This window comes from Bactrocera latifrons, unplaced genomic scaffold (genome assembly GCF_001853355.1).
Source record: "Bactrocera latifrons isolate USDA-ARS-PBARC rearing strain unplaced genomic scaffold, ASM185335v1 scaffold_47, whole genome shotgun sequence".
Lineage (NCBI taxonomy): Eukaryota > Metazoa > Arthropoda > Insecta > Diptera > Tephritidae > Bactrocera > Bactrocera latifrons.
This window is the reverse complement of record NW_017537123.1, coordinates 863,030-885,280: the sequence shown is the minus strand read 5'-3', so window position 1 is coordinate 885,280 and position 22,251 is coordinate 863,030. Positions and strand designations below refer to the sequence as shown.

Genomic DNA, 22,251 nt, shown 5'->3' with positions numbered 1-22,251 from the left:
ATGCAACGTTTTAACCAATACGAGCATTCCAACGCTTAAACTAATTTTTCATTTAAGTGAATGCTTTTGTGACACTGATAGTCTTGTATTTGTGATTAAGTAGACTACCCAAGACATTTACGCACTCCGTGGACATGGTTCCATTGGAAACACAAACTCGTAGTCCAATTTCTTTCTCGGGTAACAGTCCCCAGACAAAATTTTGCACTGTAAACAAACAGCTGCCAAACACGCACTAATTTTCGGATGCAGATCAAACTTCACACTAATATATACAAAGGATTAGAAATCTGAGAAAATTGCAAAAAAAAAAGTATTGATTTGGTTTGGGCATGCAGTTTAAACGAACCAGACCGACTCTAAACTGATCAGATAGTTAAACTTTAAATCCGTTTCAAAAGCTGTAATTTGTTCGCCATCAATTCAACTATTTTCACGAGCCGATCATCTTTGAAGATAAATTCCACATCAGATGGAGCACTAGATCGATTTTGGTATAAAACATCATTTCGGAGAATCCTCGTCTTACTTGCAAGAAATAATTATAGTTTAATAATTCTTCTATCGAAGCAAAACTGAACACATCCGAAACCTGTCCTCATACTTTTCTAAGCGAAGATAGGTCTCTTTGAGTATACGGTTACCCTAACTCGATTTAAATAAGTCGGCTTTTCTTAATACAAATATATAATAATTTCATAGATAGTAACTTAATGAATGCCAAATGAGGTTTATAAGCAAAAATTTCATTGCGATTCTTAAGAGTGATTTTCTAAACTGAAATACAATAGACAAGAGCAGTTTTGGATTTCCAAAGCTATTTCCTAACTGCAAACTGGTGGCCACGCTCCATTTGTCTAACTTAAGATAATACATTGTGACGGCGCATCTTACATTTAATAATCCAGTCATTACCAGAAAATTCACAGCGCAGTCGTAAGCATAAGATTATATTCGCCTTAATTCATTCATTATGCACACACCACAACCACCACATGCACACCCTCACACACACGTACGAGTGCGGCGCAAACGCTTATTCATTGCATCCATCGCATAATTTCCTTCATTAAACCGCAGCGTTATGGTGGCACAAATGCACAGAGTTGGCTAGGTGGCTGGCTGGCTGATTGTGCCGCTTTCAAGGAGCCACAGGCGACAATAAATAATAACTAGGCCAGTACTGCAACGCGCAGATACGAAGTTTTCCCAGCCGGCAACATAACTAACATATTATGGGCCCACTACATGCATGTGTGTGGAGGTTGTAGGAGCGTTGGAGGGTGTGGGACTAGCGAGGAGCTGCAAGGTAAATTAATTCCGAAAATTAATATACAAAAGCAATATGAGCAACAGCGCTTGCCACGAGCTACAGCTCCAGTCGTTAAGGACATTCAGAACACGGCTCTGCAGATGCTGGCGACAATGCAAGAATCTGACTGGCACTCAGTCGGAAAAGTAATTAGATATTTTAGATAATAAGCAGGGATGTGAGTGCATGTGTATACACTGCTTAAATATTTATCTAATATGCAGGTACATACGCGTCTCCCATTTCAAATGCGCAGCTGACAAGCGGTCTGTCTCTCACGCAGTCCTGAGAACCATGCTAAGCACTCGTGGAGCTGTGGCATGTGAATGAAAAGCCCCAGCCAAAATGCAATCACGAATGTGCCAGCCCACTTGCGGAACATGGCGCATTTCAATGATTGATGTTGTGAATGTCCAGGAGGCATAGAACTCAATTTCAAATGGCAACAACGTGAGGGAGCGAGCTTGCAAATGAGAGTTACACTCAAACTAGTGTGCGTCATCTAAAACTGTATTTATTTGAAAATATCTGCACGATTTTTTTAACAATTTTCTTCTCAAAAAGTCCCACTGTCTTTCAGAGTGTTTCCTTGGCTGTTCTTTGGGAGCCTCTAAACATGAACATCTGCGTCTTTATTATGGTTCTTCCAATACTGGTGGAAGGACGATTTCTGTGTAGTTGTACAAATCGTCTTTCTATTTCAATCAAAATGGGCAGAGGAGAGTTAATAAATTCGCGCTCTGAACCTTTAAAACTCAAGCAAATATTCCTATTAGTCGGCGAGCAACGCCTTTCTGCTTTCGGAAAGCAAAACTTCAAGCCTTATCGGCGCGGTTGATTAAAGCACCGAAAAACATAATTTCCAATGCATTTTAGTTGACATTTATTGCCTTCGCGATTAAACTCGCCACTGCCATCAGTCCGCCACCAGCGTCTGGTGGAACCGATGAACCATGCTATGGTGTGGTGTGGTGGAGTTCAGTGCTAGTTAAATATTAATTATATTGTGTGGCGCGTGGCTTTGACACTTGTCGACTAATTGCAACAAATGAGCTGCCTAATGCCACAAAACGTGTTGTTTGCGGCGACATGGCCACTGGCTGCCTGGCTGCCAGTTCGAGATCCTGTTAATATTTAAATTTATTTAATTTATTTAATTAATTAAGTTGGCATGACAAGTGAAACAGTGTTAATATTTAAGTGCATACAAATAAGGGCGCATGCTGCAACATTTAGCTGACACTTGCAACTGACGGCGCATGAATATGTAGTGCATATCTGTAATCAAAATTTAATCATGTTTCCAATTAACCAGAGAAATATGTTCATGCATGCGTGGGGGTGTGTATGCGGTGGTGTATGTGCGCGCGCCACGGTCTAAATGTTACTCATACGCCACGCACGCCAATTAAGTTTATCAGCGCGTTTTCCACATCGTAAGCATCGCATTTGGCAAACGCGCGACACAGTGAAGGCGCTAAGGGAGCCAAGGGGGCCAGGAGGCGTCGTGTGAGCTGTTTGCCGCGCCATAAAAACATAACGCAGCGCCTAATTGCGGCAATTAAGCCGACATCATGAATGCAAATTATGTCGTAATCTCGCATAAAAACTGTGGCTGAGGCGCTACAACAACAGCAACAAAAGCAAGTGAAGTCAACAAAATACCAGCAAATCGACGGCGGCGAATGCGGGGAGTCAGACAAGCCCAACCACCCTTTTCCCCCGCACACTTTCTGCGCGCAACGCCGCAGCCAATACGTAACCTGACTGAAGAAAAAGCAAATAAAAGTTGGGAAGAAACGCTAATCGCATTTCTCGGCATTCGTAAATACTTCTGCGTGGCTAAATATCAGCGTCTGTGCATTTCTGCTCACATTCCCATATTTATTGTGTGTGTGTGTTGGCGCGCCTTTGTCTACATACACAGCGGCGCGTAAATCGCTCGACTTAATTTGCTGCGAAGATAAGCGTCTTTAGCTGTGCAGTCGAGCAGCAAATGCGAAGGTAAACTCTCGTCGTGCCGCCGCGCGACGCCTCTGCCTTCTCGAGCAGACTGCACAATTGTTTTCGCGGCTTGCTTTCTTTTTATGGCTTTAAGACATCTCTTCCGCCCGAAGCTCTTTTGTGTGTGTGTGTGGGTACGGCTATTTGTGAGCGAAAACTTTTCCTTCTAATGTTTGTGGGAAGCGCATAACAACAGTCATTAAACGCCGACAAGCACAATGAAGTCGCGGCTTCCGGCACCGCAAATAACGCTTTAGATACAACAACAAAAGTACTTTGCCAACATTTTGAGGTATTTTATTCACTTCGTGATGATAAGATTTGGGTATGGAATTTAATAGAACTGAAGGTCGCACTTTTCAAAGCGATTTTTCACTTCTATTAGAGATCATCAACCATTAGGGCCTTTATTTGAAAAACGAGATAGTTTGAAATCCAGAATCAGTAATTGACAAGTATATGACTGCAGTGCCAAACTAACACGATACAACAAAGCCCAGATGAGTGTTAACATTATCTATAGCAGCTTTTGAGGTTAGGCACTTGCTGCAAGCGCCAACAATTCAGTGAATTGGAAAGCGCTTTAAGTGTCGGCAATGCCAGTAATTCCTGCTCCATGAAATTCCGCTCAGTATGAGAGTGGTCCAACACGCTGAACACACCCACTCATTCACCAGCGCACACCCAGCAGCCGCATGAACGACACTCCCACACACATACACACACAAATTCGATGCAGTGCAAACCATACACTGGTGATTGCGACATTTGCAGTTGATTGAATTCGTAATGTAACCAAATTATTTTCACTTGACCACCTTTTCAATTTCCGTGCGCAAAAATGCTCACTGCGGTGAAGCTCGAGAGCGAGCGAGCTACCGGTCGCCCCATGGAGCCCGCATTGAGGCGTCGATATGTTCAGGGCGATGGCACGAAGCCGGTGCGGTCGGGAATGGTGTGGAATGTAATGGAATTTACCACACCAATAGACAATCGAATGCATTCGCATGGAAAGGTATTGAATTTGAGTATTGTGGTTAGATGGCAGCTGGCTGGCGGGTTCTGATGAATTTCCAATATTTGCTGAGCAAATCAAATGGGGCTTTGTCAGCAAGCACCGAGCCCAAAAGGAGAGTTCAAAGCGCTTTAGGTGGGAGAATTTTGCAGCATCGACAATAGTGAACAATGAAAACCTTGGAAATCGACACATCATCAAAACTTTCAGTGATTTTTCAAAGATTTCAGCTTTTACAAAATCTGTACTGCGTGTTTTCGAGATGTTCGCCTATAAGCAATAAATTAAGGACATCCAAGTACTCATTAACTCCTAGTAAATTTTCGAGCTACTCCAGACTATCAAGAAAAACTGAAACTATTAAAAGCACCAAGTAACTTCGTCTTCGAGCAAGAAAACTGAAGTTATCTGATATCAGCTAAAGTCACAACCGGCGCCGGCGCTGTAAATATGTGCATATAAACGCAAGCCAATTAAAGGAAATGTGGTGTGACTTAAGTGCCGTGAAAATTTACAGACTATAAAACACACTGCTGCGCTTCACTTCTCTTCCAGCGCCTGCGGTTCTTCAATGATTTTGACTTTTACTTGCTTGACATGTCCGCCTGTTTGCCAGGTGTTCCGAGCCCATGTGAAATGCCCCGCTAAGTATTCGTCAGTCGGGCAGTTTGTTACTTCCGTTCATTTTCATCAGCTGTCTGCTGTCAATTCTGTTGTGACGTGTCATATCCCCTTGGGCCTCTTTCCACGACCTAGTAGCGCATTGCAACACACTCATGCCGCTGTCAGATGGGTTTGCAAGCTCTGCTTTGCGGACTAAGTGTATTATTAATTTTATTTCCTCTCAAATTATTTCACAGTTATTTTTCTGCGCTCAGTCAGCCGTCAACTCGGCGGCAGGATATTAAACGCTGTGTTGGTGCATCATGAGAAATTAGGTTGCTCACTGTCAGTTTTGCACACCAGTGTAATTTCAGATACACACATACATATATTAAATAATGTACTGCAATTGGGGGCAATCATAGATTTTTCAACTCAATTTAATAATTTTCGGTTGGAACGCGATCATCGCCGATTCATTATGGCTATACAATGGTTGAATTTGTTGTATTATTAACGAGGAGAACTTATAGTGGTATGTTAAGAAAAGGTTTAGCGAACAGTTTAAGGTGGAGCTGGAATAGAAAAGTAACTAGCGATGTTAATTTCTGAAGAGGATGTGCGAACTACAGCTTGTGCATGTCAACGTCCGAAAGCAATGTTGTCAGTCGAGCTCTGGCTACTAAACACCATAATTAAGAAACAATCTGAGTTAAAAAAAACTGCTTCATTCAAACATTCTCTGGTAAAAGTGTTGAGCAGTGAACAAAAGTCGATATTTTTTGCGTGCTTTTTGGTGTATTCAAAAAATACTATCCACACCGACCGCAATTAATTGAATAATTTTCTTTTCTACTTGCAGAAAGAGTTGTACGCGAGCAAAGTTGATCCGGGTTCGCCACGCGCCGAGCGTAAACTTTCAGCCGCGACCGCGCCATCGATGAAAACAAAGTGGCTGAAAGCATTTAGAAGCCTAAAGCCGGCTTCCGGTTCAGCACCCGCCGATAGGTGAGTTTAACTATTGATCTCTCCCTCTCTCTGTGCCTCCAAAATACACTTCACAAGCACTCTGAGAGAGCAAGAGCGAAAGCTCTCTTTTCTCACTTGCATTCCTAGATTAAGTCAGATCACATTAAAGTCTTATATAATTATAAGAGACAGCTTTCAGAATATGGTGCACATTTCTAGTATATTTATTTTTAGTTAAGACTTGTGTATTTGTACTTAGCTATAAGAACACCTCTGTAGGTCTAGGAAGCTTTAAGTTAACTATGAATTTCGACACTTAAGTATGTAACCGCGTATAATAATGTACATATATTGTAATTAAAAAATGAGCTACTTACAAAAAGCTCATTGGTCAGCTCGCTGATAACAAGCTGGACGTTCACATTAAATTTCCTTTTTGTTTTAAACTCACATGCATAGTGCGTAGTCGAAAATGTCGTTTCGTATTTTGTCAAAGATGTCGTTGCGGTCGCATATCTCCAGTGCTAACAACCACATTGTGTCAAATCATATAGTATTGGAAAGGTGAGATTTGAAGCTTCATTTAACCAAAAGAAAATTAAAATAACAAAATTTTAGATTTGATTAAAAATACGAAAAGACTTTTCCGATTAGCCAATATAAGTCAAGAATGCTCCCTTCATAGTTATTATTTCGACTATCAACAAGAAACTTTACTCTGAGGCTGCGCTTCACTCTGAATCCAACGCTGGATAGACAATTAAATGAGTAACTATAAGAATCAAAGTGGTGCAACCAAATGCCGCCTGCAAAAAAGTTTGCACGCTCGGTTGCTCGTTAAAAATGAACTAAGCCCACAAAATAGATAAAAATTGTCTACTCTGTAGAAAAATTGGAAATTATTCAGGCAGCTGCATATTTCAGTAGTTTACCGAGTGCAAATTGCTGTCTAAAAGTTTGTGGCACAGAGCTGCAACATCAGCAGTAGCGACCGCAGCCGGCACACACTCCGGCACAGGGTGGCGCGGGGAGTCCGAGCACACTTTCATTTCACACTAAATGATTTCCCCAAACGGCCGATGAGCACTCGCACTGATTGCGGCCGTTTGGCGCCGCGTCAGGGAATTTCAAAATGCCAGCTTCATAACGGGACGCAAACAAAAAAATAAAAATAAAATGGAAATAAAACAGCAAATGTTACATGAAAATAGAATTGCCGCAAAAAATTTAAAAATTCATATGCTTCACACAAATACCGAGCTGCACACAGCCGACACATTCACACACACAAGTGCACTGGAACTCTCTCATTTGCGAAACTTTGCGCTTACACATCAAGTTGGGCCTTGAAAAGGAAAAAAGGAAGAGCTGTGACGGCATATCGATAGACGGGAAGCCAACAACCAAAACGGGCACCGACAGAGGGAAAACTCACACATGCATATGAGGCATGCGGCATGTGTCTGTCGGTCATATGTATTTACTGAGCTGCTTTGCCTTATGTAATCATTGAGATGTAAAATTTGCAATGGAAAATTATTATTTTTCAGCGTCGCCGCCAACAGCACTGTCGCCACCGCGATCTATTGACGAGTGTGTTCGTGGGCGCATTGAACGCCCGGAAGTATGCCAAGTGGCGCGGAGTCGGCCGGTACTGGAGTGTGCGCGTGTTGGAAGAGCTGTGTTGGAAGAGCTGACCAGTAAACAGCGCCTTTCATTGAGCACATCAAATAGCAGCGCCGCTGCCCGCGTGGCTGAGATATTACCGCTTCCAAGCAAGCAAATCAAAGCAGAGCAGAGAAAAAGTAAAATGTTCAATGAAAACGCTGATTGCCGGCGCTCAACGAAACATGTCGCTTTTGTGTCGAGTGCATTTGGTATGCGGCGCTATCCTGTCAAACGACATCAGCAGCTATCTGCAACAATGAAAACCAGCCGTGTTGCCGCCAACTCTGTGACTGTGGCAGATGCTAAATATGTGGCAAAATGTGGAAAATATTGAAATCGCCTTGGTTGTTACAGGCATAGACACACACACACACACAACCAGTCTTGCTCGCATTGTTGTTGTTATTACTGTTTTCGCTTTGCAAATTCCCGCTTATTGCAATTGCACACGGCGCGCTGCGGGTTCGCCATTTAATCCGCGTCGCCGTAAATATTTAATGCCGCGCCACTCCTCCCGCTTCCTGCCTCCGACACAAGCCATCAATTGCTCGGCACTCCGTTTTTAAGCGGCGAGCGCAGGAGCGGGAGGACAGCGGCCAGCGGGCGAAATGCGGCCAATGTTGAGGAAATGTTGCAAATGTTACATTTAACTAATGAGTAGTTCAATGCGGTTGCTTTGCCGCCTCGCCGCGCCGCCGCAGCGCCAAATGAGAAGCGTGCGGTTGTTTGCGGCGGCATCGCTTTGGCGATTGAAATTCAAATAAGTTTGTTTTGCGCACTGCTCTGCAGCAGGCGGGTGTGCGGAGAGCCTTTCACTTTGGCAAAAAAATTGCTTGCAAACTCTGGCCCACATCTGACCTTTTCCTGTCCGTCCATCCCCACAGCCGTGCAGTGTTTTGCTTTTGCTTTTGCGCTTCAACCGACCGCAGCTTTCAGGTTTTGAGCAACTTTTGCCGTTTTTTGTGATTCGACAGCAAGTTGGCAAGCGTTTGCTCGGGCATCTGCAGGACATGACTCCTTTATCATCATCGATTGCTTGGCTATGAAATTTGCTCAAAATTGATGCATTTTCGCTTTTGGCATCTGCTAGTTGTGGCAGTTTTCAAATCAAAGCAGATCTCTCGACCCCGGAGAGCAGAGGCAAATTACTTTCATGTATTAGTTGTCTCCTTGCCTCAGATAATAATAATTGCGCTAGTCGTGTGGCCACATATACCAGGTAATAAACGCTTTGCATATCGAAGGGAATAAGGATATAGTTGCTTTCAATTTTGAATTTTCCGAAAAATAGTTCTTAAAAATATGCCAGACAAAAATTACGCAAACTTTTGTGGGTGATAAATTCCGCCGGAGAATTTCGGGCATTCGCTAAAGCCACAAATACCGCGGTAAAGCTCGCATATGCCATCATCTGAAAAACCTGAAAACGCGGTGCCCACGATTCGGCCGAATCAGCGATTTTTTCGCATGAATGAAACTCGCGTGTCGCGTGTCTTCTATTTTTCAGCGGAAAAACGATAAACAATAAAAACCTTTGCTCATTTTTCTCCCTAAGTGTGTGTGGATGTGTGCATTCGGAACCAACAACATCACCATCTCTACACACACACACAAGTGTGGCATGGCTAATGTTGTTTTTGGTGGTTGAAATTCACGCGAACAATTGACTAAATCAGCTGCCCGCGTGCGGTTTAAGGTCAAGCAACGGCGCTGCGCCGTAAGTACAGTCGGACGTTGGGCCGCGGCTCTGCGGCTGTGCGGCGAACGCGCGAAATGTTACATGTACGGCAGGAAAACCCGGCAAAACCCAAGTGACAAATTGCCTTGCGTGTCACATTGCATGCATAAGTAAGTGCTGTGTTGTTGTGGCTTAAATTTGCAACAACATCGAAAGCTTACCTTGCCTTTGCACACATTAGGGTGCATACTAACTGCTCAAACAAATCATTATGTAATGTCTTGGTTTGAAATCAGAAGTTTTTGTGCTGGAAAAGTTTTTGACTTGCAAAGTTACGCGGTTAGCAGAATGTCATTACGCCTCACGGAGTCTCCATTCAGCAAATTTATTAGAATCGACCTTGTGGCACTTAGAAGGCGCCGCCCTAACGAGCCAAATATATGCAGAGCGACCCGACGTGTGACGATTTGGTGATTATGGCTTGAGGTCACAAGTCACACGCCACCCGTGGCATGCAGATATGTATGTGTAGGAGTCGTGTGAGAGGTCAGCTAATAAAGCAGCAACCATTGCATTCACTTAAGCACCGTTAGCTAATTGACTTACTTGTGTACTTTCACTTTTAATTACGTTTTATTAGTGGCACTGAGTTGAGTGGATCGGTGTAATCGCGAAATGTTCGAAACGCTGGATTTGCCGCTAAGCTCAGCTTAAACAACCAAATAACGAAACAACAACAAATAGAACAGCAATTAAGTGCATACGTGTGTAATTAGGGTGCTGCGAATGCAGCGCTGCTTGCATGGCAATCATTTCGCACTGAGCGTGCGAGCCTCATTTGCATTCACACATTATCGAAGCGGTCTGTGTTTGGCTGCGAACTAAAATAATAATTCCACTCATTCTAAATAATAAATGATTAACCCAAGTGCAGTGTTGGAAATGCAAATAGTGCGAATATTTTCGTGCCGTAGTCTCTCAAAAGCAGCATAGACATAATCCAACTGAATTTTAACGGGTTAATATTTATTGTGATTATGATATTTATTTCTCAAATTGATCTTTGCTTCTTTAAAGTGTTCCAGTATCAAATTTCGTTTTCCATGTATCTAGTATGGGTTTTTTTGATATTTTTCATTAAGCAATTAGCGGACATTTTTTATTATTGTTTCATTTTCACAAATTTGTAAATTTATTGGCTTCGGACAACGCAAATTTGTTCCGAAAGATCTCATACTAAAAATATGGTAAAAGTAAGAAGATAACTTTTTGAAATACACGAGGCGTTATTAAAAATCAACTTTATATTTGTGACAAAAGCTTTAAACCAGAAAGTATTGGGTAGTCGAAGAAGTTTTTTCGTATTTTGCTAATACAGTACCCCGCCAAACAAATTAGAAACAGGAACAACTATTCATACAGTTTTGCGTTCAGAGTCAAATAAACCAAAAGTTGGTACGATGCGTGAATGCAATTTTTTGTAAAATATTTATTTGAAATACCATCTTTTCATAAAATTGAGAAATCTAAAATTTTTTTAGTATTTGATTGGCAAACCTTTGTTTTTATTAACAGCCTTCACTATTGGAGGCAAACGATTCAAACAAATATCATCATTATTTTTAAATCCGGTTCATTTAGCACGCATCCTTTATGTTATCTTTGAGTGGGGCTATTGTGGGGTTTTTTCGGGAATATACCTTCGATTTAAGGGTCGTTCAACAGTACAAAACCATCTCGAAGTACATTGGTGTACTGCTCACTAGTCATCGTTCCCTCAACAAAATAAATTGGTCCAGGACCTCCAAAAACAATATGCAGCTCTAAGTCATTACATTGGGGGGATATTTTACCGTTGTTCGAATGCAGTTCTGTACCACATAACGTTCACACGGTCTACGACGCAAAAATTGAATGATTTCTGTCACTGCTTCTAGCCGGCCTTCGTCGCTAAAGTTAATATTTGTTAAGGAGAAGTCATGTTGAATAGTTGACATTCATAACTTTTTATGTTTACCTTGTTTCAATCCACCTTTGTGTAGTTCTGATGAAGTTTGAGTTATCACCATGCAATATTTGAATGCGTGCACAATTTTCGCTACTCGAGTAACAGTAGCTTCACTCATTCCAATTTTTTTTTATTATTTTTCTGTAGGATGTACTTTTATCTTTTAAAAGTGGAGCGATAGCGTTTTGGGTATTTACCCTGTTTCCAATGGGTTGGCGGGGTACTGTAGATGTCGTTGCAGTCGTATATCTCCAGTGCAATAAATCACTTTGTGTCATTCTACACAGTGTTGGAAAGCTGAGATTTATTAGCATAAATATAAAAAAATAAGTTGAAGTTTGAATAGAAATACGAAAATACTTTTTCGACTACCCAATATAACTTCCCATAACATTCCGTTAGCAATACCCATAGCATTCGGTTAGCAATAAGTTCCTAAAATAAAACTATGGTTAGCAGTTAAGCAATAAATATAAATAATGTTTAAAATAAAAGTTTTAAAAAATATTTGGTAAAATATCTATAGCCATATAGTTAGAATATTTTATAAACTCTTATTATTCACAAAATAGAATAATTTTAGCATATAACCTTAATTGCCATTGGCTTATACTTTTATTGCGCAATTAATTCACAATTAATTTAACACATCGAATAATCCAATTATTTTGTTGCATACATTTTGTCATTGCCTAAACCGAACCGCAAATCAAATCAAAATCAACAAAAACGTTTCTGAAATAACTTTGTCATGCGAAATCACACAAAATTCTAAAAAAATCAAAACAAACAAATCAAATATCCATACGGCAAATCGTTTATTGCAAAACCTCTCCACCCAGTCAACCACGTCCAAATCAAATGTATCACGCCGTCTCAACTGTCTTGACCTTAAGGTAATGAAACAAACAACAAAATATATGAAATGCACAATTTTCCAGAGTTTTCGTTGATGAAGTAGGAAGCTACTCTGTAACCTATTGCAAGTATCATTTCTGTTTCCTTGACGTGCACACAACTCCATCAATCATGCACCTGTGTGTGCCTGTGTGTGAGGTGTGTGAGATGCACTCATAACGCATGCTTCCCGGAATATTGGTTGACACGATCTTTGATACTCCCATGATCATATACACAGTTTAAAATTCCAAATTCCAAATTCGATCACCTTTTTGTAAATATGTATGTCTGTATGTGCGAGTGGTCACTTCTCTCCCATCCCCTAAACATTTCCTCCTAAGCTTAAGTATTTGTTGTTGCTTTATAATCATATGTATTGTCTAATGTCCTGAATTGTTCCCACTTTCTGAACTTTATAAATAAAAAAACATTTGCACTCACACACATCGAAGTTATTTGCTGTTAGAAGTATGACCTTAGAAAATGAGTAGTTCCAGTAGCCCCCCACCAAATTTTGACCCATGTAAATATAGTAGTTCTTGAAATAGTTTAATTGAAATGACAAACTCCTTTTTGATCCTTTGTTGCCTTCATTATTGCTTATGCATATAAATATACATACCTACGTAATATATAAGTAAGTGTGGGTGTGTGTTTTACTAGCGGCGACGGATAATCGAACACATCGCTGAGTTCTGCCTGCAAATTTACTTGAACACATTTCCGTCAGTTATGAGAGTAAGTGAGAGAGAGACAAAAAATTTGCAGAAAGTTGTATTTACAGTTTTTTTTTCGAACTTAAAGTAGTTTCTGTCTGACTAAAAATTTATGGAAGTCGGGAGTTAATATTAATTTTAGGAGATCAAGTTTGTAGAAGCTCCCTTTTTAGCTTTTCGAAAGTTTTCAGTCCTGTCTTTAGTTGAAATACTTTGGAAATCTATTTTCGGCACATTAAATTAAAAATATCAGAAGTTAGGAAATATATATTTAAAGTTTCTTTCATAAACCACATTTGTTTGGCATAGTCTCCAATGTTCGTGCCCTAAAGCTGCCCTCACACAAAGGCGGAGCCTTACTGCAAGCATCACCTTTTTCATTATTTCTTTTTTCCTTCTCCTTCCGCTTATGATATTTGTTTAGAAGCGCAAGTCAATGAACTAAAAGCCCGAAAGTGGTGAGCCCATTTTCAAAATATATACCGTGTCTTTCTTATTTGTAATGCTTTGGAGCAGACTTAACAACTCCATAAAGCTTCAAACTTGGAGTCAGACACCAAACCGTTAAGCGAGAGTGGGGAAAGACGGATTATCCAACATGTTGAATTGCAAACATAAATATTAAGTTCCGTACGAGAGAGGGGAGGTGAGAGCGCAGTCAACGCGACATTCACGGAAATCGGTGAGTGGACAGCGGAGCGCGCCAGTTTCGAAAGACAAAGCAGAAGGCAAATATGAAAAAGTGGCACAGAGTTGGTGGCACTTAAAAGTTGGACTCGCTCGAGCGAGCGCAGGCGGCGTGGGCAACGCGACAGAAGAATGAAGAAGTACCGAAGCCAAGGAGCAAAAGTAAATCACAAAAGTTTTCGCATTTCCCGAAAAAGTTTTCAAAATTTTTTCATCGCTTTTTGTTTATTCGCCTGCATGAGGACATACACACATGCATATGTACACATGTGCGTTTTCGTTTGCTTTTTACTCGACTGCTTCAGCTGTCTGTTTGTTTGCCACAAGCAAATACGAGCAATATGAGCACATACATTTGTACGCAAACAACAACAAACAGCGAACAAACAAAGAACTGAATTTGGAAATATATTTTGCTTGCTTAAAGGATTTATGCGAATAGATGCTGCATAAATCGCAGATGGCTTCTCATTTCGGGCCCCACATATTCAATAGAATGAAAAATTAATATTACGAGCAGGAAGGGCGTATCTGCAGTAAATCTTCGAAGCAAAAGCTTCGCCACATGCAGAGAAGCACTTCACGTGCCCTTCGCTTTGCAAAGCCAACATTTCGAAACTCGAATATAACATTGTCCTTAGTAATTTCAGATCAGACACATCTGTTTATAATTTTTTAAACTCTTCCGAGAAGCTGAGGGTCCCACTCACATTTTTCTACTCTTATACGCCGACCGGGGGTTTATGAAATGATCAGAGTCAAGATGTGGATTCGGCCAAACTCTCAAGCCCTTACTTTTTCTGTGATGTTCCGTAATTGCACCACCCTTTGGAACCTATATATCAACTTCTACTAACTTTGCAAACGCTACATTCAATCTCAATGCGAGGAAGTGTTCCAGGGTAAGCTCGAAATATTCTAAACTGACAGAGACCCGCACTGGTGTATATAAGCTTCTAGTTCATTTCCACTCCATCTCCTACCAACAACGTGCAAATAATTCTGAATTAAAAATATTAAAACATCCAACATTTGGTTTTCCTTTCGGAAGTTTGTGTGTATGTAAAGTATATAGTTATGTCAGTAGTTGTCTTAAAACAAAAACCGCAAGTATGTTTGTAATGTTGGAATTTATCTCCTACACTCTAGTTAGACACACATTAACAGTTACCCATTTATCCAACTAAAGCGATTTATTAAAAATGTTAAAATATTTCAGTAGAAATACATCCACGCCCAACCCTCGCATCTCCTTCGCCCCCAAATCGCTTACGAAGAGCTGCTCCTCCTCCAACACACCCACCTCTTGTACATATTATGCTTGGATATATTTATTTAGACAACATTTAGACGAGCATATTTGCCAATGCTGAATTATTTCGTATTTCTCTTGAATTTTTCATAGCCAGGACTCATGTACAACTCATGTTCGTAGGTAGTACGTGTGTGTGCTAACCGACGTCACAAGCGTCGCTTGTTTCCATTATACTTTAGAATTCCATAGGAATTTGCTACAATTATATTGGAATCTCTCTTATAAGCATATACTATACCTAATAATTCCTTCACTGTATTTACTTATTTTTTCGCATTTTCGTTCAAAACATTTTGCAAGTTTATTTAAGTCTTCTACATTTTCGCTTTTCAGTTTCTTGAGTTTTTCGAAGTTTCTTGAAGTTTTGCTTTTGTAATTTTTACGTGTAAATTTTATGGCAACCTGATTGGGGTTTCCACAAGGGGACTGGTGCTCGAGAGCAAGTAGAAAGCAGGAAAAAGTTCCTCTGTGCTCGTGCAAAACTATAAATAGCTATTGGGTAAACGATCGAGATTATTAGCGAAAAATTTCTGAATGCCTCGTTGTAGATTCTGATTCAATCGTGGTAAGCTTGTGTTCTCAAGGTCTGTCCTCATTTAGTCAATCGAATGGTTGGAATTTCACTACAAAGCCTCAAGTGTAATCAATGTAGAGTTGAGGTTTAACCCAAAACTTACTTCGTTAGTTCCCTTAAGGAGATCAGCACTGCAAGATAATTTATTGATGGCAATTCTAAGTGCAATAGATCGACTTTATTAATATAAATAATGCAAAAATATCAAATTTCCGCCATTCACAGAAGCTCAGACTCACACTCTCTTTGCACAGAAACTTGGGAATCCAAGAAATAATGCTCAAACTTTTTGAAGGCGATGAGTTCCATGAGAAGTTGGGTCCTTAAATGTTTCAAATTTCCATTTCACTCTCTCTAAGACTCATTAAAAGTGCTCAGTCTCTATGGTTGCAAGGCAAGTGAGAGTTGCAGATAAAACAGAGAATAAATATCCAAATTGCTGGGTAACAAGGCGCGCATGAATGGCCAAGTAAATACGCTACAAGCCAGACGGACATCAAAACAACATATGCCTCACACATACATCCAAATACGCATATGAATATTTTATATACCAACGCGTGTTTGGCTGGCATTTTGCGAATAAATTTATTTAATTTTGTAATAAATTTAGAAGCGCTTAGAATTTGTGTACACATCGAGTTAGTTTAGTACTTTAGGTGTGTGTGTTGGCGTGCAAATGGTGGCAAGTGCATTCCACTAGTCGGAGATTAGTCGACGTTCAACTGAAAAGACTACACTTTGAACTGCTCATTTATAATGCCAACATGTTCGTTTCATAGAGAAGTTTCGTTGACGAGTTGGAGTAAATGGTGACAGTCTGTTCCGACATCAAATGCCGTTAGTGTTATAAGGAGAGCAAATGATAGTCCTCAAATCACTTTTCTGTGATAATAAGGTTCCACGGAGACAAAAAATGTAAGTTCTCCAATTCTCAGTCGAAGCCATCAGTACAAAGTGGCCTACATCGTACTAGTTGCGGACTAGAACGTGCTCACATCAAGTCCCGCCATTTTTCGCTGGGTAAATGAGTTTGCAAATACGCATTTGGCAGCGTTTGTTTCAGTTTATTCATATTTCGTTGCCGAAGCTCCAATTCAACGAGCAAACAATGCAATGCAAACATCAACAATGAAACATAAAAAACAACAACAACAATTAGACAACTCGTTCGCAGACGAACGGACTCACCGAAATGGACCAATGACCGAGCGCCCGTCAACTCACACACGCACACATGCATACGTGTGCCTCTTGTGTTCCTCGGGTGTGTGTGTGTGTATAATCGGCTGAGATCGAGCTGCTGCACCCGTTTAGGAACGCGCTTTGTGAATGGAGAGCGGCGTGTAAACAAAGCGGCGGACAAGGCGCATCTAACTAGATAAAAACTACAGTTATGAATTTGCAACAACAACAATAACGCATACATGAAATGAAGATTGCGGTAACAATGCAAATGAAGAGACATCAAACAATAACAACAAGAGCGCGCAACAATTACAATAATAATAAAGAAAAAACAACACCAACAACACAAACAACAATAACATTATGAGGCCGACAATGAGCAGTACAAAGCCCAATGCAACAACAGCAGCAGCAACAATGGAAAACGTGTCAGCAACGGAAGGACGCGTATGTGTACTTGTGCGCATGGGTGCCTGTAAGTGTGTGAGTGAGTGTCTGCAGTAATGCAAAATGAATAAACTGCGTTCGAAATTGGTTGCGCATACGCCACGGTGCACGGAGCGTAAAATGCCAGCAAATTAATGATAAGCAAGCGCACGTGCACATGCACAGACATGCACAAACATGCGCAGCGCATATGCAGGCGTGTTTGTGCAATAAATATTGCTTTACGCACACATTTACACAGCGTAAATAACACCAGCGGCAGTGCCTGCGTGTGTGTGTGTGAATGTGTGCGAGCATTATGGTTAAATAAATTGTTATTGCTCATGTAAGCGGAAGCGTATGAAAGTAATTGGCAATGAAAACAAGATCTTTTGGGTGTTGAGCGAAAGTGAAATGAAATATTTTTTACACTTCGCTGCCGCAATACAGTTATACCCGAGGATGGGCGCGTGTGCATGTGGGCGGATGCGCAAATGAGCAGTTATTTGCATTTCATTTTAAAGAGATATTAAATTCAGAATTCTCCGCTAGCATATTTTCCGCACAAGAAGTGTAATATGGAAAACAGTTATTTTACAGTTGTTCAGCTGGCAAGTGTAAACTAATGGTGCAAAATTAATTTGTTTCAATTGAATTAATTATCAATTCAATTATGTTGTGTCACTTGTGTAACAACTGTCATTCGCAATTGACAACTGCCTCGGAGAATAAATTCATTAATTCATTTAAATTATCTTTTTATGGCATGATGAGTTCAAACTTAAAAAAATATAATTTTCAATTCAACTCGCAAATAGCTCAAGTCGATAAAGCCTCCCAACCGAAGACAAAATGCATTAAATTCTTAATTACTTTACTTACGAATAACGGTCATGGAAATATACAAATAAAATTTAAAGGGGCATTTTAAGCTAAAAATAAACAAACTGATTTTTTACTTATGATTAATTTTAATGAAGAATATATGTACCGTTTTGGTCGCCCACTCTTTGCCATGTTCTCGCCAGAGATTTTATTCCATCAGTGCAAAAGGTTTTTGATTTTCATAGACTTCTCTTGAAGCCAACTTTACTCCATTATGCAAGTTCTGCATCGATCGAAACAAATGGTAGTCCGATGGTGTAAGATCAGGGCCATATGGTGGATGCATCAAAACTTCCCAGCCCGCTGAGTCATCGAAGATGTGTGTGGTCTAGCGTTGTCCTGATGGAAGACTGACCATCCCTTTCTGTCGATCAGCTCTTTCCGTTTTTCTGATTGCCTGCTTCAATCTCATCAGTTGTTGACAGTAAAATGCAAGATCAATCTTTCGACCAGCGTAACCTTTGAKGCGCCAATCCTGAATTTGCAACCATTTGTTCATTGTCCATTTTTTAGGTAACCAATTCTATACTAACTGGATCGTCTTATTTTCTAGTTAGTAATCCATTACTCTTAAGCTACTGATTTAATTTGCCCTTAGGTCCTTAAACAAATTATTATCATATCTTTTGGAAATGTCAAAAGATTGTAAACTAAAGCAATCAACTTCGTTTCTTTTGTCTTTATTTGGTGCATATGTGGCAATATTGGTAAAATTATTGCGGCGTCAGGAGGATAAAATCAGCGTGGAGCATGCACAATGCCTTAGTAAACGCATAGTTTCACATATACAATACTTACATACATGTATGTATGTATGTATTTGAGACGCAACACGCTGCATCGCAGAGTCAATAATTGCAGACGGGCGTCCAAACACACACAGCCATACTTAAATACACACACGAATGCCTTGATCTGTTGCCACTTGCACTTTTTTGTATACGTGAATATGTGTGAATGTGTGTGTGAGCGCAGATAGGCAATCAGTAATTGGATATTGTTTGTTAACATGACACGCAAACACATCGCTGGCACACACACACGCACACGCTGATACAAGTAAATGACATTTCGCATTCACCGATGCGTTTACACGCTTTCAGGAAGCATACGACGCGCTGCTCCACGGACGGGCGCCGGTGGCAACGCGCCACATTTCCACTTTACTTTTTTCCACTCGCTGGCCAATTTGTCAGTTTAACAATTATCATTGCCACTGTTGTTGCTGCTGCCGTTTCTAGAAGAGTTTCGCCGCTCCTGGAACTGCTTCATTTCATTTCGCGCTGTCTCTGTTTGCAGCATTTTTTTCGCTTCCACTTGCTATTGTTTGCAATTCTCATATTGTTGTTATTGTTGTATGTGTGTGATTGGCTCTTATTTCCTCACTCATCCGTTATTTTAAATCCCCATTCACTTTGCAAGCTAATTGATCGATCGTCCTGTGCCCGACAGTCGTCGCAAAAACCCTGAGCTTACGTGCACCCGCTTTGGTACATAAGTGTGTCATGGCGTATACGTAACAGAGCACACATATTTTATAAGTTGAAGTCCATACCGTTTTTAAAAGTAAGACAAATATGTGCAATGGATTTCATAACTTGACTTCGTAAAGCCAATACATTTCTTTGGCAAACTCAGTATCCTGAGTGCATATTACGGGGCTTCGTGAACCAGGCTTGCCTTGTGGTGATCATATGGATGAAATGGAAACAACCAACAGCGTAGCCGTAGCTTAGCTTGCTTTCAAGTTTTCAACTTAAAATGAAAAGTAGAGAAAAAATGATACTCGATTTTGTACTTGTGATTATGAAATATGAGAGTCTCTTCTGAGGATCTTTTGTCAAGCTCCTGTTGTTTTTAAATTCTATATCGTTTTCGACTTCATTATATGTTGCTCTCGATTACTATTGGTTAAGTGCCTTCATTCTAAGCTAAACTTGTTAGTTTAATTGAATTTTTTCATCGTTTTTGTCCTCCATTTCTTTTTATCTGTTTATCGCTTTATTCACACTCATTTGTCCAGTCGTTTGCGAGGTCCATATTTTTCGAACATATGTTATATATTCACTAATGCTGCTTCTATTCTCTTGTGATTTGCTCGACAATTTAGGCGCAATGGAGCTGCCGGCTCGTCCTCACAGCCGCTGCGCCCTAACGAGGATGGCAGCCACCACCTGCAGGAGTATACCTACAAGAAGATAACCGCTTGCGATGTCTGCTCACAAATATTACGAGGTAAGCCATTGCGCATGCGCACACATATAACTACCATTACTTACTTATGCTAAGGCATACAACTCGATCTAAAATAAAATTTGTTTCCCTGCAGGCCACACACGTCAGGGACTACGCTGCCGCATTTGCAAACTGAACGCTCATGGCGACTGCGCATCGCAACTGCCGCGCTGCCAGCCGAAGCAGAAGCTATTGCGCCGACAGAAGAGCACTTCGGAGCTGGAGAACCGCGTCGATGTCGAGGATGAAAGTGAGTTCTGAACGTTGCCAATGTTGATTGCCGACACCTGCACTGATATATTGCACTAATATTTGCTTAATCGTAGCGGGGGGTTTAAAAGGGCGGTTTGTTGTTGTACGAAAAACAGCGTATTTTTGAATGAGTAGACAAAAGCTGTTACAACAATAACAACTAAACGAGCAAGAAATAAAGTAGCGAGCTTATGCCCCGTTGGGGTCCTCGAGTCCAAAGGCGCAGTATACCCCAGCCAATAGGCGGCGCGGTTTCCTCTTGAAGATTTAGGGTTGTGTGACATAGAGCTTCATAGTTTTTCTCAAAAAGTTTCGAATGTTTCATGATTTCTTCAGCTCTTTTCCAATACATTATTTGCACAAAACAAGAATTTTTTGAAGGTTATGTCTTTTTTTCCCAAAATTTTCACACTCTCTTACCTTTGGTTTTCCTTTCATTATGTTAATCGGCAATTTTTTTGTTTTGAAAATATAACTCTTTTACTATTGTTTGTTAATTCTAATCTGAATTATAGCTTAGCTTAGAAATTAGCCAAAATCTATCAAAACTTTTAGAAACTCTACTACTTAGTTGAGTGCCCTCACACGGTATCCTAAACCCACTTTAATGTTACTCTTCCCATTATGTGTTTACATCGAATTGTAGGTTAGAAGTGCATACGGGTCTTGGAAACTGTATGCCTGAGATCTATAAACGAACACTGTAATAAATATAAAACATTTTCTTCCAATAAGAATAAGTAAAAAGATAAATCTGAGGCCATCAACACATAAGGAGCTGTCATATAAATGTTCGTAACGACTAATGATAACTCCATCACCAATCTAATAACAACTTTTTTTTTCTATTTGTCAGATAACTGAGTATTTTGAACACTAAGTTCTCATATCTCTTACACCCGTGGATCAAATATTAGTAACCAAACCTGAGTATTCCTACTCTAGAACATAAATATAAGTCGAATCGAAAGACACAGCTATGGAGAGGTCTAAGTGACTATTCAACTCAAGTGTAGGGACTAACAAACAAAGATTCCAGCAACATTATAGAAGTTCCCGTGGGTAATCGCATAAGGTGTAAAGCAATGCACTTTACTTTGCTCGTATTAAGTCCATGGAGATAGCAACGTCATAGAAGATACAACTTGAGCTTAGGTTTCCTCATCCTTTATCTGAAAGAAGAATTACCACCGAGTGCAGCTACATTGCTTATCGAACTCAAATTGATTCACTGAGCAATGAATTTACAATCAGGTTTATCAAGTTTATACTCATTTGAATGTTTGCCCAGGCAAATTTTTAATCGAAAGAAACTCAAGCCCTCAATTGTATTTGACATATTTCCCATCGGTTGCATACTTATAAAATTTGCATCGCTTTCCACTAGCGAAACGCGCTCCGCTCTCTTCTAGGCTTTCCTTTCAATTTGCATTGTCATATGCCGGCAATATTTACCGTTACAATCGCAAGCGAAAGATAGAAAATAAAACCGAAAAAACATGAATTTCTAAGGCTTTGCCTTGCAGAAGGGCATGCCTGCCACGAAGCCGGTGCGAAGCGGAGGCAACTGATTTCTCTCATTGTTTACCCAGCCACATGTACTTACTTGCAACAAGAAACAATCGGAATCCAATCTGTTCTGCTTTATTTTTCTTCCAAAGACAACTTTGAGCAATTGCAATTTCTTATTGCAACATTATTTGCCTTGCCTCCTCCACCCCCTCCCCCTTCTTTGTTGTGTACTTTTGATACAACTTCCTCGCCTTTCTTTCGTCCTTTCTTATTTGCATTATAATTGTAAAAGACGAGGCGCGTT

The 22,251-nt window shown here is 40.3% G+C and overlaps 1 protein-coding gene across 3 annotated transcripts in view; it reads left to right on the top strand.

Moving 5' to 3' along the window:
* Nucleotides 1-22,251, top strand: part of LOC108973251 — a 199,276-nt gene that overhangs the window by 141,847 nt on the left and 35,178 nt on the right. For all 3 annotated transcript variants that reach the window (XM_018940360.1, XM_018940359.1, XM_018940361.1), the window contains exons 13-16: nucleotides 5,797-5,942; nucleotides 12,100-12,153; nucleotides 20,059-20,183; nucleotides 20,278-20,433. In XM_018940360.1, coding sequence (XP_018795905.1) covers nucleotides 5,797-5,942; nucleotides 12,100-12,153; nucleotides 20,059-20,183; nucleotides 20,278-20,433 — 481 coding nt within the window. The remainder of the gene's footprint in view (nucleotides 1-5,796; nucleotides 5,943-12,099; nucleotides 12,154-20,058; nucleotides 20,184-20,277; nucleotides 20,434-22,251) is intronic.